Genomic DNA, 16,199 nt, shown 5'->3' with positions numbered 1-16,199 from the left:
TTTGGATTGATCTATTTTAAAATTTTGTGATTGTTTGCTTCAACTTTTGATCTGAAACGATCTTATTTTTATTTTTTCTCTTGTATTAAAAAATTTAATTTCAGAGTTATCCTCTTGCTACTCCTTGCTCTTGGAACAAGTTTTTCTTTTGAGAATAACTTTGATAGTAATCAAGTACCTTTTTCAAATGTTTTAATTGCAATTTTATAAACTGCTATGTAATTTTTCAATATAAAAAAGGAATATTTCTAAAAATATTAATAAAAATTAAAACTTTATTATTATTATGAAATTATTAAAAATATCTGATGTGGACACCATATGACTTTCTTGTACATCTATTAAATTACATATACACATTTTTTGCTGTACTTCATTTAAACTTATTTCATTTGAAAGCAAGATATGATCCTCCTAGAGGACAGAGATACACAACTGCATTCTGATGGACACCATATTGCATAACATTTTTATGTGGTGTCTGTTATCAGGATCTTATATTTTGCTTCATGACCCTCAAGTAGACATGTGGTGTAAGGGAAAACATGTCAGATCCATAAACATGCACACATCGGTTTGAATCAAGACTTCAGATACATATTTTTCTTTTTTAATTTAAATATATAATTTTATTAATAATTATTAATTTCTGTAAACATTTTTGAATTAAAATGAAAAATACATAAAATTTTATTTCAGAAATAACTTCTGATTTTTTTTTTGTATTGTAATTATTGAATAATGACAAACTACCTTTAAATCATTTTCATTATGAGTATATTTGAGAATTAATGAGAAAATGAATGGTAAATATACATTAAATATGAAATTAAAAAAAAAAATAACTGTATATGTTTAATAATGAGTAATATGTTTAAATATAAATCTTCAAACACCTTAACTACTTATTAATGGGAATAGTTATTCTGATGTCATTGCTATTAAGGTGCTGCAATTAAAATATTGGCTTAAATTTCATTCTGTTTATAATGTTTCTTATAATTGTGATAGTGAAATTACAACATTATAAACACCTATATTTAAAAGATAATTAAAAATGTTTATTCATTGATTAAACATATATATTTGGTAAACCTGAAGATAAAGTAAAAATAAATTTAGTTTAAAATTTGAATACATAAAATATAAAATTCTTAACTGGTATCAACAATGTTGAATATACAACATTTATAAAATAAATAAAAATATCACTTAGTATTAACAAAGCCTTCCTTTTGTCATTTACAAAGTAGAAAATCCAACCATCAGAAATAGAAGGTTCTTCTTATGCATAATTTAATTATAATAATTTATTTTATATTAGTTTCATGTGTAGCACTATTGCTACAATATAGCAGCAACTACAAATATAAAGGGAAAGTATACTGATTGAATATCAATATTTCACAACCCCCTTAGTAAAAAAAAAAACAAAACAAAAAAGATATAGAAATTTCTGGATGTACTTGCATACATACATATGTTAGTTTGTATTTTGAATATCTCTGGATTAGATCAATATAAATTCTTTGAAAATGGTTAAACAAATTTCCACATATGGGGCATTGATGACATTAAATTCTGGACAAAATTAAAAAATAGGGTTAGGATTGTTTTCACCATTTTGATATTTTTAATTTTTATGTAAAGGTTGTGTAAAAACTTGAGCTCTAGTATTTATTTAGTTATTTAAAATTCTAAAGTTTTAGGTCAATTGAATTTAGGGGGTGGAGGATATTCCACATTATTTTTGAACAATATTTGCTTTCTATCTCGAAAACCTGTTGACCAAAAGAGTAAAAATTTGGCACAAATATGTATCTGTAACCCACCTTTAGCCTTGTTCGATCTTGGAACATACGTTATTTCTTCTTATCTAATTTTTTTTAAACGCTTTTGCGTTATCATCACTTGGTTCTTATATAATTGGTTTGTTTTAAATTGCTTCTTCTTAACTGTTACTTTTAAATTAAGAACATATTGTCTTGTTAGCTCAAAGAATTCTAATTTAAGTCAACGTGAAAGTAATATGAACACTCAAATTATTTATGTAATATTTCTACAACCAAATAGTAATACCAAAACAATAATTTAAAAATAGAATAAAACATTGTCTAATCTATATTTGATAATGTGGCATCTCTGTGGTGCAATGAATTAGCCTCCCAATACAACACCAAAAGGCAAGATTTGCAATTCAACAAGCCTGTTTTTCAACATCATTGGACATGGGAACAGTACTCATATCTTTTTTCTCCCTGCAATTCATAAAGTCCTGGAAAGTGCAGACCAAACTTGAAGGGACTGATTCAGAGCATCAATATAAACAAAAAAACTTCATGTAGATAAACAAATGGATTGTGGTATTATAATGAACTTTGTATCCAACATCTTCTACAATGTAAATAAATTAAAAGATTTTACTTTTAAGATTTAAAAAATGGTTGACATTAAAACTTGTTAATCATTAATGGTTGAGTAAATTATTAGTTTTATTGAATTGTGATTTATTCCTCCTCTATGAATCATGAGACCTTGCTGTTGGTGAGGGGGGTTGAGTGCTCAGGGATACAGAGTAGCTGGACCGAAGGTGCAACCATATCGGAGAGGTATCTGTTGAGAGCCAGACTAAGGAATGATTCCTGAAAGAGGGCAACAGCTCTTTCAGTAGTTGTTAGTGGCGTGAGTCACAATGACTAAACTGCCATATCAACATCACTCAGTCCTCTGAGTACTGCGCAGCTGAAAGCAATGGAAAACTACAGCTGTTTTTTTTTTTCCCAAGAAAATGTGGCTCTGCATTATCAAAAGCAATAATGGAGGCGCCTTCCTTGGTAAAATATTTCGGAGGTAAAATAGTCCCCCGTTCGGATCTCCGGGTGGGGACTACTAAAGAAGGGGTCACCAGAAAAGTAAAAAATAACATTCTACGAGTCGGAGCGTGGAATGTTAGAAGCTTAAAAAAGGTTGGTAGGGTAGAAAATTTAAAAAGGGAAATTTAAAAAGGTAAACGTGGATATAGTAGGAATTAGTGAGGTTCGGTGGGAAGAGGAAGGCGACTTTTGGTTAGGTGACTTTAGAGTAATTACCTCAGCGTCAAATAATGGGCAGGCAGGAGTAGGTTTCGTGATGAACAAGAAGATAGGGAGGAGAGTGGAGTATTTCAAGACGCATAGCGATAGAATCATTGTAATAAGGATAAAATCAAAACCTAAACCGACAACGATTGTTAACGTCTATATGCCTACAAGCGCCCATGATGATGATGAGGTAGAATGTGTATACAAAGAGATTGATGAAGTAATTAAACACGTAAAAGGAGATGAAAATTTAATAATAGTTGGAGATTGGAATGCAAGCATTGGAAAAGGCAAGGAAGGAAATATAGTGGGTGAATTCGGGGGTGGGTGAATTCGGGCTGGGCAAAAGGAATGAAAGAGGGGATCGACTTATAGAGTTTTGCACTAAGTATAATTTAGTAATTGCCAACACCCAATTTGAAAATCATAATAGAAGAATATACACTTGGAAAAAGCCAGGCGATACTGCAAGGTATCAGATAGATTATATCATGGTTAAGCAAAGATTTAGAAATCAACTCGTTGACTGCAAAACTTACCCTGGAGCAGACATTGATAGCGACCATAATTTGGTGATAATGAAATGTAGATTGGGGTTTAAAAACCTGAAGAAAAGGTGTCAGATGAATCTGTGGAATTTAGAGAAGCTTGAGGAAGAGGAGGTAAAGAAGATTTTTGAGGAGGACATCGCAAGAGGTCTGAGTAAAAAGGATAAGGTAGAAAATGTAGAAGAAGAATGGGAGAATGTTAAAAAGGAAATTCTTAAATCAGCAGAAGCAAACTTAGGCGGAATAAAGAAAACTGGTAGAAAACCTTGGGTTTCAGACGATATATTGCAGCTGATGGTAGAAAATATAAGAATGCTAGTGATGAAGAAAGTAAAAGGAACTATCGGCAATTAAGAAATGCTATAAACAGGAAGTGCAAACTGGCGAAAGAAGAGTGGATTAAAGAAAAGTGTTCAGAAGTGGAAAGAGAAATGAACATTGGTAAAATAGACAGAGCATACAGGAAAGTTAAGGAAAATTTTGGGGTACATAAATTAAAATCTAATAATGTGTTAAACAAAGATGGTACACCAATATATAATACGAAAGGTAAAGTCGATAGATGGGTGGAATACATTGAAGAGTTATACAGAGGAAATGAATTAGAAAATGGTGTTATAGAGGAAGAAGAGGAAGTTGAGGAGGATGAAATGGGAGAAACAATACTGAGATCTGAATTTAAGAGAGCATTAGAAGATTTAAATGGCAGAAAGGCTCCTGGAATAGACGGAATACCTGTAGAATTACTGTGCAGTGCAGGTGAGGAAGCGATTGATAGATTATACAAACTGGTGTGTAATATTTATGAAAAAGGGGAATTCCCTTCAGACTTCAAAAAAAGTGTTATAGTAATGATACCAAAGAAAGCAGGGGCAGATAAATGTGCAGAATACAGAATAATTAGTTTAACTAGTCATGCATCAAAAATCTTAACTAGAATTCTATAGAGAAGAATTGAGAGGAGAGTGGAGGAAGTGTTAGGAGAAGACCAATTTGGTTTCAGGAAAAGTATAGGGACAAGGGAAGCAATTTTAGGGCTCAGATTAATAGTAGAAGGAAGATTAAAGAAAAACAAACCAACATACTTGGCGTTTATAGAGCTAGAAAAGGCATTCGATAACGTAGATTGGAATAAAATGTTCAGCATTTTAAAAAAATTAGGGTTCAAATACAGAGATAGAAGAACAATTCCTAACATTTACAGGAACCAAACAGCAACAGTAACAATTGAAGAACATAAGAAAGAAGCTGTAATAAGAAAGGGAGTCCGACAAGGATGTTCCCTATCTCCGTTACTTTTTAATCTTTACATGGAACTAGCAGTTAATGATGTTAAAGAACAATTTAGATTCGGAGTAACAGTACCGGGTGAAAAGATAAAGATGCTATGATTTGCTGATGATATAGTAATTCTAGCCGAGAGTAAAATGGATTTAGAAGAAACAATGAACGGCATAGATGAAGTCCTACGCAAGAACTATCGCATGAAAATAAACAAGAACAAAACAAAAGTAATGAAATGTAGTAGAAATAACAAAGATGGACCACTGAATGTGAAAATAGGAGGAGAAAAGGTTATAGAGGTAGAAGAATTTTGTTATTTGGGAGGTAGAATTACTAAAGATGGACGAAGCAGGAGCGATATAAAATGCCAAATAGCACAAGCTAAACGAGCCTTCAGTAAGAAATATAATTTGTTTACATCAAAAATTAATTTAAATGTCAGGAAAAGATTTTTGAAAGTGTATGTTTGGAGTGTCGCTTTATATGGAAGTGAAACTTGGACAATCGGAGTATCTGAGAAGAAAAGATTAGAAGGTTTTGAAATGTGGTGCTGTAGGAGAATGTTAAAAATCAGATGGGTGGAAAAAGTGACAAATGAAGAGGTATTGCGGCAAATAGATGAAGAAAGAAGCATTTCGAAAAATATAGTTAAAAGAAGAGACAGACTTATAGGCCACATACTAAGGCATCCTGGAATAGTCGCTTTAATATTGGAAGGACAGGTAGAAGGGAAAAATTGTGTAGGCAGGCCATGTTTGGAATATGTAAAACAAATTGTTAGGGATGTAGGATGTAGAGGGTATACTGAAATGAAACGACTAGCACTAGATAGGGAATCTTGGAGAGCTGCATCAAACCAGTCAAATGACTGAAGAAAAAAAAAAGTGATTTATTATACAAAATGCTAATTTTTTTATTGTGAACAAAAAATGACACCATTTTTTCTGTTTTTTCTTGTTATCACCAAATAAGCATGAAGCTTGTGCATGGAAATGGAATTTATAGCGTTTAAAAAATGATGTCTAACTGGAATTCGAATCCATGACTTCCAGATGAAATACCAAAATGCTACCAATTTGCCACAATCGGGATTTATTTAGATCTGTTGATAAACAGTTGAGATATGGCTAAAATCATTAAGTGGATCGCAAAAATTATTTGTGAACATAATTATCAGCTGCATAATTTCCTACATCATTTCTGCATCCCTACCAATCACAACTCAAGTTCACATTTATTAGTTTTCTTCTATCACTAAACGTTTTTTATTAAAGCACAAACTTTACTTAACATATTTCCATCCTTATAAGGGACTTATAACGGGTTATAAACTATTTGGATATTTATATCAAATTTTCAGGTTGTTACTGTAATCAAAAATGTTATATGAGCTATTTGTTGAACAAGAAGTCAAATGGGGTTCCAAATGTTTTTTTACTATAGAAGTTATACTTCTTTAGCAGTTGAACTCTAATCACAGTATCTTCATCTATGCAATTACATTATACACACATCTGTGGTGGGTAACAACATGGTATTTATGAACTTTAAAAAACAAGAACAGAGTGAAAAAATGAAAAATATTGGGAAAACAAAAAAAAGTTGCAAACTTTAACGTAAACATGAACTGTAGTGTTCCAGATGAATAAAAAAAGGTAGTTTTAATTATTTGGAGCATCTGTATTGTAAAATGTTTATTACAATTAAAATAAAATATTTACATAAAATCTAGTCATATTAATACAAATAAATTTAATCTAAAAAAAACTTATTTATAATAACAATAATAATAATATTAGTGTATTTATTTGTGTAATAACAATACTTAAAACTATCAAACAGTAAAACCAAAAGTCAATGGATATTCATGAGAGTTAAATCTTTTTCATTTATAATATGTGTTTGTGTGTGTATCAAAGAAACTAAGTTTTATATATATATATATATATATTCTCTGGAATATATATCACTATATACATTCTTCTTATGTTATTTTATATACATATATATATATTATATAAAGGTATAAGGGAAAACAGGCTGCCAATTACATTTTACAGATTTTTCAGGAGAGTGATTTTAAGGTTACGACCTATACCAAGAACTGTTTAGCAAATACATTGACTTACCTAACCATTATTTCTTTTCTTTGAGTTCAGTAATTATTTTGTAAACATTAATATTGTAGAATAAATGTTCAGGCTATCTGATTAGAGATATGTACATATACAGCCTAACTTTTTTCCGATTTTCATGGAATACATCAGTCATAATATATCCCAAAACTGAACAAGCATTTATTTATAATAAAAAAATAAAAATGAAATTAAGAAAACAGTTGGCATACTAATAAAAAATAATAAAAATATAAAGGAATATTATATTATTGATTATAAAACCATAATAAAATAAAACACTTTCATTAAAAAAGGACTTAGAATAAACAAACAAATTTTAGACTAAATTGCCACATTTTACAAAAATTTATTCAGTTTATATTTTTCTGTCAGGTTGGGTATCTTTACTATTAAGAATAATCATGTAGCCAGTGTAACAGAGCCTGCTCTTTTGCAGTCTGAGATAGAAATGCACTGTTATTCCCCTATACAAAAAAATTCTAACTTTAGACACAGCTTGTTTTTTTTTCTCCTGAACTTTATCAGACAAAAAAAAAGTGTAAAGAAGTATATTATGGTATCAAAAAAGAAAACCTTAAAAACTGAACAACCTTTTTTTCCTTCATTTGATTTATTAAAGGGTTGCAAATGGGTCCCTTGTATACATTAATTGTCTTAATGAAATTACAATTCATAGAAATAAAAAAGAGGAAGAAAGAAAATGAAGTAAAGGAATTGAATTATCAATCATTTATACTGTAAATTATACAAATTTTTAATTAATTCATACCATGATTTTTTTTGTTATAAATAGGGTTAAATCACTAATGAATGGGTAAACTGTCATATTAAAACTATTAAGTGGAATGAGTTGTCATAAAAAAATTAATTGCATTGATGTTTTTCTTATTTTTGATAATAAAAATATTTAATATACGTTTTATATCTTCTATTAATGCCAAAATGATTCATAAAATCTGTGTATTTGGATGTACCAAATTTTTTACAACAAAACTACCTCATTTTACAATCATGATAAATCAAATGTGATGTGTGTTCAGTTATATTTAACATGATATTGAAAAACATTTGCCGTAGGTATTGTTACTTCTACTTAAAACAGTCAAATTAGTATGTTAATGCAGCAACAGGATAATGACCAACAACCATTGTTGATGGATAACAAATTTTTGTAGGATGTGAAAAATGCCATGCTTGACTAGGACTTGAACCTGGAACCTAAAGATGAAAGGGAGAGACACTACCACCATGGAGAACAGTAACTATTTCATAGTTAAAACTAATTATAGATCCTTTAAACTATAGTCCTTGATGTTATTTTATTATCTATTGATAAGAATAAATGATAAAAATGAAAAGAGTTAACATGAGAAGTTAGTGTGCCATAAAGTTGGTTATACTAAGCAATTACTAACAATTCTAGATTTCAATATATCTGTTATTGAACAGATTACTTATTTCTATATTGAGTACTGTACTCATTATTTCTTAGCTTCATTATTTTATTATATGTTGATACGTTTCGGAATAATTCCATAGTCAAAACTTATTGTACTCCGTTCTCGGCAGAAAATATAAGAATCATTATCTTAACAATTTTAACGTGGTTAACCAGACCAGGATTGTAAAATTTGAATATAAATTAAAGATGACACATTAGACAATAGCGAACACATGGTTTAATAAACAATGTATTTTCAATCAAGTAATACCTAATTATGCTAAAATTAAAAATAATAACAGTTACGCAGTAAAAAAGTAATTAAAAAGGCAGAAATCAATTGGGTAAAAATGGAAAAAACTTTATAGGTTATAAAAAAAAGGAAAAAATTAATTATAAATTCATTTACAATTCTAACTCAACCATTACTTTTTAGTCGACACAGTAAATAATATAATAGAAGAAATAAAAAAGTATTAAAGAAAGAAACCAAAGAAAAACATACACGAATTAGGAAAAAATGTTATAGGCTAACCAACCATGATCAAAGAAATGAAACGCGAAAAAATACAAAAATTAAATTCCACCAAACAGTTGTTAACAGCTAATATAAATTTAAATAAATATGAATATGAATTGCTAAATAAAGGACTAAAACATTATATAAAAGATTTTAACACTGAAAAAAACCGTTGAAAAAACATAATGGATACACAAAACGCAATAGAAATGATACCAATAGTACAGGCGCATGCAAGACAGACATTTAGCAGCAGAATTAATTAAAAAAATAACCAACAAAAATTAAATTTATGTACAAAAAAAGACAAAAATATCGGAAAAAAAACTAAAAGAAAATAATGTACTAATTATAAAAGCAGATAAAGGAAATGCAGGTATCATTAAAAAAGAAGTTTATATAGACAACACAAGATTTTATGAATAAAACAAAATGTACTATAGAAAAAAAAAACAACTGAAATATATCAGAAAGAAATTATAAGAAAGTCTAATTAAAGTAAATGATTACAAATATAAAAATATGAATCGGAGTATAGGTATTATGAGAACACGGGTCAAAATCCACAGAGAATTTAATTATAAGACTATTTCGTATTTAGCATCCGCAAATTACCGTTCATTATTTGTTCAGAGGATGAATGAACATGATATGTATGAGTGTAAATGAATCACAGGTATCCACGATATAGTATTCAAACCCGTATAAAAGTAACTGCCTTTACTAGGAGTTGAACAATGGAACTCTCCACTTCCAAATCAGGTGATTTAGGAAGAGACGTTCACCACCATTCCAACCCGGTGTAATACTGATAAGACTATAATAAATTACACTAATATACCACTTTATAAATTAGCAAAATATTTAGCTTATATGTTAAAAGACATGTGAATACTAAAACACCAATATATAATAAAAAATTCAATTGAAGCAGGAAAAAATAAAAGAATAACAGAAGACTGTAGAACTGTGTCAATGGCAAAGAAAATGTATATCCATCTATAACATTAAAAGAAACTTTAATAATTTTAGAAAAGAAACTACATGAAGGAAATATAAATAATAATTTGAAAATAGAAATTATTAAAACTTTAGAAACAATTCTTCAACAAAACCAATTTAAATTTAATAATAAAATGTATAAAACGAAGGATGGGCTTGGCAGGAGCAACCCACCGTTAGCAATATGAAGAAAAATATTCCTACAGAATATGGAAGAAGAAAATTTATTTTGCGTACGATAAGTTTTGACAGTGGAGTTATTCTGAAATGCATCAACATTACTTGAATACAAAACAAAAACAAATTGAATTCATAAGTGACACTTATTGAAGCTACATAATTTACATTGTTTCTCAAATTGTTTTCCATCTTTGTTGATACATTTCTGCAGACAACCTGGAAGTCTTAAACAAACTTATTTGCACAGTCATGTATTGGAATCTCTTTCATCAAAAGGGTTTTGAATAGCATCTTTCAAGTCCTCAATTGTTTGCAGTTTTGTAGCACAGAGTTTATCTATCCTTAACAATTCCCCAAAAGAAAGAATTCATAGGTGTAAGTCTGGAGATCTAGGTGGCATCTCTATTGCCCCTCATCATCCAATAACTTTCCCACCAAACAACTCATCAATGTAGTTTTGCACAGCTGTTGCATAACGGAGTGGGGCCCCATCACGTTGAAAGTAAAATAAGCTGAGCCGTAGTTCATTTGTAGCCTCAGAATGATATAGGTTGCCAACATTTCCAGGTACTTCTCTCCAGTTAGTATTCCATCAAACAAACAAGGCCCAATTAGTCCACAACATGAGATACCACCCCAAATGGTAACACTAGGTTGATTTAACCTCCTCTCAAATACAATTTTATGGTTCTCTGAATACCAATAAGTAGAGTTATGTCTGTTGACATGGCCTGTTAATTTGAAAGTCACCTCATCACTCCAAATTATCTTAGAAAACAATTCATTATCACCTTCTCTTCATTTAATATCATTTCACAAAATTGAACCCTATGATCAGGATCATCTTCCAGGAGGTCATGTATGAAACAAGGTGTGTAATGGTTGAATTTAGCTAGCTTTATGTAAAATTCTCTGGACAGAAGTTCTAGAAATATTCTGTTGGAAAGGTAGCCTATGATTAGACTTTTTAGAGCTCTGGTACTACTCTGGAACTGCTTGTAAAATTTTAAGCTTAATTTCTTCACTTAATGGCCTATCTGACCTGGGACAGTGGGGCAGTCTGCAGCAGATGCATTTCTCAAAACGTTTTTGTAAATTGTAGACAGCCTTCCATATTGGTGAAACAGGGTTGAAATGATTATTCCACTAATTTATAATAAAATTATAACCATCTTCGTAGCAGGTTTTTAAAGAAAAAACAATTAATTCATTTGTAAGCATCTTCACACGTTAGAATTAACAATGTCCGATGAACATAATAATAGTTGTATACAACAGATGTTTGATTGAATAGCAGTGTACTCTGGTGTTTGTGTTGATAACTATCTGATGAAAACAAAAGGTGGTAATTTAAAATCGATGAGAAGATCTCAAACAAGATTATCTTAATGATTATTACAGGTAGCGACTTCTGGCTCACTCGGTATATTAAAATAATGAAGCTAAGGTAGGTAAACAGTACTCAACATAGTGTTGAAATATAGAACTTCGTGTTCTTAGCAGAAAACGTAATAATAATTATTATTTTAATAACAACAATTTTAATGAGATTACTTATGTTTCTCCCACTTCATGAAAAAGCCCATTTAAAAAAAAACTCATTGTTTCCGCTTTAAAAGTCTTGAAATTCTTCTACTAAGCTTCAAATATTCCACATTACAGGTAGAAACATATTGGCAACTCAGAAGTTTTTCTAGAGAGATTAAGGAATTTGAAAGTTATTAACTCCTTTTCCTAATTATCTATCTTTGAATATTTCACCTATAAAACCAATACATAAATTTATAAAATAAAGATAGAAATATTGATTTTCTAGATAAATAATGCTGAAATCTTTCCTACTGACTATCTTGCTTAATAAGCAACTATATTTAGTGCTTAATTTGTAATACTGCATTTTTTAAATTATTTGTTATTATTATTATCTTAAAATTAATTCTATCTACCATTAAGGCACAAAATAAGATAGTAAATTTGATTTAATATATATATTTCATATATGTATTTTTATATATTTTCCAGCTTTCTGCCAGATCTGGAGTGTGTGTAGGCAAATGCAATTACTACTTCCAGCTTGCCAGGCCTGCAGGTGCAAGTGTAAGTGTAGATGTGTCGGTAAACATGTAGTCCTGAACAGACTTAGGTTTACCATTCCTGAGACATGTGGTTAATTGAAACCCAACCAACTAAGAACACTGGTATCCACAGTTTAGTATTCAAATCCATATAAAAGGACTCGAACCTTAGAACTCTTGACTTCAAAAATCAGCTGATTTTGTAATGACAAGTTTAACTACTAAAATCTTATTCTAAAGAGGTAAGGTTTGTTGTAAATATTTTGTCATTTAGGAATGTAATCAGAATTTAATTTACATAAAAGTAACCTCAATACACTCTTACAAGGAGGTATAAACCCTACAGTCAACTAGCTTTTAATGCTATTTTTTCATATCTATATTACTTAATACTACAAAACTTTTTGAATTATCTTAAGTATTGTGTTAATTTTAATAGATAATAAAAAATTAGTAATGTGTGTTACTATTGTTATATAAAACAGGGTAATATTCTGTTGTAAATAATTTTGTGGTAAATTCAGTTTCATTAACTTAGGTTTTACTGTATTTCTTAATCATTATTACTAAAATTAATGTTATTAAAATTATCACAATAACATTTCTATTAAGTAAATGGAAAAAGCATAGTAAATTTCTTCACAATAAATTACTCTACTTAAAAATAAGTTTTTTTAAAATTAACAACCAATGTTGATATCTGCTTTGATTTCATCTAATGTATTTTGAAATAAATTTTTTTGTTTTAAATCATAAATAAATTATTCATCTGGGTCCAATCCTGTGTCCATAAAATCACGGGTATGTTGTACAAACTTACCAGGAAGCAATCTGAAAAATGTAATTTAAATATATTAATTATAATCTATTTCTTAACTAATTTTTTTTATTTTTTAAATAAGCTATTTATTTTTATTTTAGCAGATAGAACATTATTACTATTAATGATTGATGTGTATTTTTTCATACAATGAAAATAAACCTCCAAGGAAAAGTCTAATTCCAGAATTTTGAAAATTTAATTTATTAAAATATCAAGGATTTAGGTGTTATTTTTTATAGAAAATTCTTTTCAGATTTGTATTGAATTTACTATATCAAAAGCTACAAAAAAATTAACTTTATCAAGATCTAAAAATTTTAGTAACATTGATACATTTACTCAATTTTTCATTTGTTTATCCCGTTCTTACATCTTGTTCTGTTGTATAGCATCCACACACTGTAATTCAAAAACAATCTCGTCATTCTTTTTTACATTATTCAGTGTTTAGAATTGGTTCTCAGATGCATTAATCTGATCACTACTTTACACATTTCTAATTGATTAAAAATGCCTAGTATTGAAACTACTATGGAAAGAGTTGATCTTCTTTGCACATACAATTTATTTATAAGTTGTAATTGTCCTGAATTTACTACACTTGTTTGATTTTTACATACCGGGTCATTAATTAAGAAGTAATTATTATTTTTATTTGTCTGTGGGTGTAATTTTATTTGTCCTAGTTATCACTTTCTTATAAAATTTTACTATACAATGTAATTTTAAAACCAATCTGGACCTATGGTATTCAACTCTGGGGGAACGACAAGAAAGAGCAACATCAAAATTACTCAGCGGTTCCAAAACAAACTATTCTGAAATATAACAAATGTGCCACGGTTTGTAAGGAACAGCAAGATTCATGATTATCTGCAGATTCCATATGTTGGGGATGAAATTCTGCACTTTACGAACAACTGTGAACAGCGTCTCAACAGGCATGACAACTACCTTGCTGTGAACCTGCTGGATAATGGTAAAGACGTTTACTGGTTAAAACGGCAGCATGTTTTGGATGCAGTGGGTATTGTATGACATCTTTCCATTTTTCTACTTGTCTTACTTTCAAATTTACTTAATATCTTTTTCATTCTTTGTATTTATTATTCCATTTTCCATATTGTATTTCTTATTTCATATTGTATTTTCTGTCTTCTTTGTGTTTCATATTCTTTATGAAATATTCCTTACATATTACTTACAGTTTTTTTTTGTACTTATAAAAACTATTTGTAAATAAAACCATGATAAAAAAAAATTTACATAATGTTTACAATATACATATACATACCATAAAAGATAATATACATACAAAACAGAAGTTAAAGTACCATTAAGAAGTAGTGACTATTTTTATACAACTGCTGAAGTGAATACCAGTGAAACGGGAGTTGCAATAAATGATAGCTGAAATGAGTATTGGCTGAATTGAGCCAAGTATGGCACTGGGTGTATTATCTCTTTATATGAGGTTTGTAAATAAACTAATGAGACTGATTCAGAAAAATGTTTTACTTACAATCCAATTATACACGGACTTTATTACCTTCAAAATAGTTCGCTTGGGAAGCCACGCAATGCTTCAAATGGTATTCCCACTCTTCATAGCAGTGTTGGAACTCAGAAACTAGAATATCCTTCAGATCGTCATTTACATTTTTTTTAATGTTTTCTACTGTTCCAAAATAGTGTTCTTTGAGGTGTTTTTTTTAAAGTCAGGAAAAAGTCACAGGACTTAAGTCGTGTGAATAAGGTGGTTGAGGAACTACAGGAATGTTTTTCTTTGCCAAAAACTCATTAGTTGAGAGTGCAGTGTGACAAGGTGCATTGTCATGATGCAGCCTCCAGTTGTCTTTGATGGCTGATCTCACACAGGCAACTCTTTTCCGCAGTCTTTCAAGAATTTCTCATTAAACATATTGATTTACAGTCTGTTCTATATGCAAAAACAACTTATGGACAATGCCATTACTATTGATGAAACAGTTTAGCAAGGTTTTGATTTTTGATTTACTCATTTTTCTTTTTTGGGATGTGGTGGGTTTGAAGTGTGCCACTCCTTGCTCTGGCGTTTTGTTTCTGGGTCGTACTCAAATATCCAAAATTCATCACCAGTAATAACATTTTTTAGAAAATCATGATCAGTTTCAATTTACCCTAGAAGATTGCGGCACACTTCCACCCTGTTTTTTTTTCTGTTCAACAGTAAGGTTTTTTGGGACTAATTTTGCACAAACGTTTTCATGTCCAATTCGTTTGTCAAAATTTGAAGGACTTTGGTGTGGTTCAAATTCAATTGTTCTTCAATCATTCTGACTGTTAATCACTGGTAGAACCATATCAAGTCTCTGATTTGCTCAACATTGGCGTCACTCTTTGACAATAATGGTCTTCCAGAGTGCGGATCGTCCACAACTAATTCCTAGCCATCTGAAAATGCTTTAATCCACCTAAGAACTTGGGCTCATGACAGTGTCATTTCCATATGCCCTTTTCAATTTTGAAAAAGTTTCAGTAGTAATCTCACCGAGTTTAACACAAAAGTTGATTAACAACGTTGCTCATAATTAGTATCACTCATTTTTGTAATGTACAACAAAAACTCTTTCATGAAAAGTTTGTTTATCTCCCACATGGCAACAATAGACTAAGAATATTAATACATAATATAAATCAGCTGTTCATATAACCTTATGTTTATTAGTAACTTTACAGTGTTGCAACTTTGGCTGCCAAAATACCAGTCTCATTAGTTTATTTACAGAACTTGTATATCACATTGCCTAGAAATTTGTCCCTTGCTACTGGTTGACTCTTATGAGTTTTTTTACATGTAAACACAGTTATAAATACCAGAAATTTATAAAGTATTAATTTCTACATTGAGTACTGTTTACTTTTCTTAGCTTCATTATTTCATTATAATTATGTTGACACATTTTGGAAAAACTCCATTCTCAAAACTTATTGTACACCTCTAAGAAACTGTATTCTAAGAAAGGTAAACAGTAAAAAATGAGTACAATAAATTTTGACAATGGAGTTGTTTTGAAATGCATCAATATATAATAAAAAAATGAAGTTAAGAAAGGTAAACAGTATTCA

The 16,199-nt window shown here is 29.7% G+C and overlaps 1 protein-coding gene across 7 annotated transcripts in view; it reads right to left on the bottom strand.

The window, feature by feature from the left end:
* LOC142322441 (17-beta-hydroxysteroid dehydrogenase 13-like) overlaps positions 1-16,199 on the bottom strand; it is a 164,718-nt gene that overhangs the window by 1,571 nt on the left and 146,948 nt on the right. Inside the window, exons 10-11 of one of the 7 annotated variants that reach the window (XR_012755877.1) lie at positions 8,997-13,099; positions 1,833-2,394 (exon numbers count right to left, since the gene is read on the bottom strand). Coding sequence is in view for 1 of the 7 variants with exons in the window: in XM_075361538.1 (XP_075217653.1) it covers positions 13,030-13,099 (70 nt within the window). In the remaining 6 variants the exon portion in view is untranslated. Of the gene's footprint in view, positions 1-1,832; positions 2,395-6,603; positions 13,100-16,199 lie in introns of those variants that run through there. The other 6 variants (XR_012755860.1, XR_012755865.1, XR_012755866.1 and 3 more) reach the window with 6 other exon arrangements.

This window comes from Lycorma delicatula, chromosome 1, assembly GCF_047948215.1.
Source record: "Lycorma delicatula isolate Av1 chromosome 1, ASM4794821v1, whole genome shotgun sequence".
In the NCBI taxonomy this organism is placed as follows: Eukaryota; Metazoa; Arthropoda; class Insecta; order Hemiptera; family Fulgoridae; genus Lycorma; species Lycorma delicatula.
Note: the sequence above shows the minus strand (reverse complement) of the source record. Positions and strands in the feature narration are given on the sequence as shown.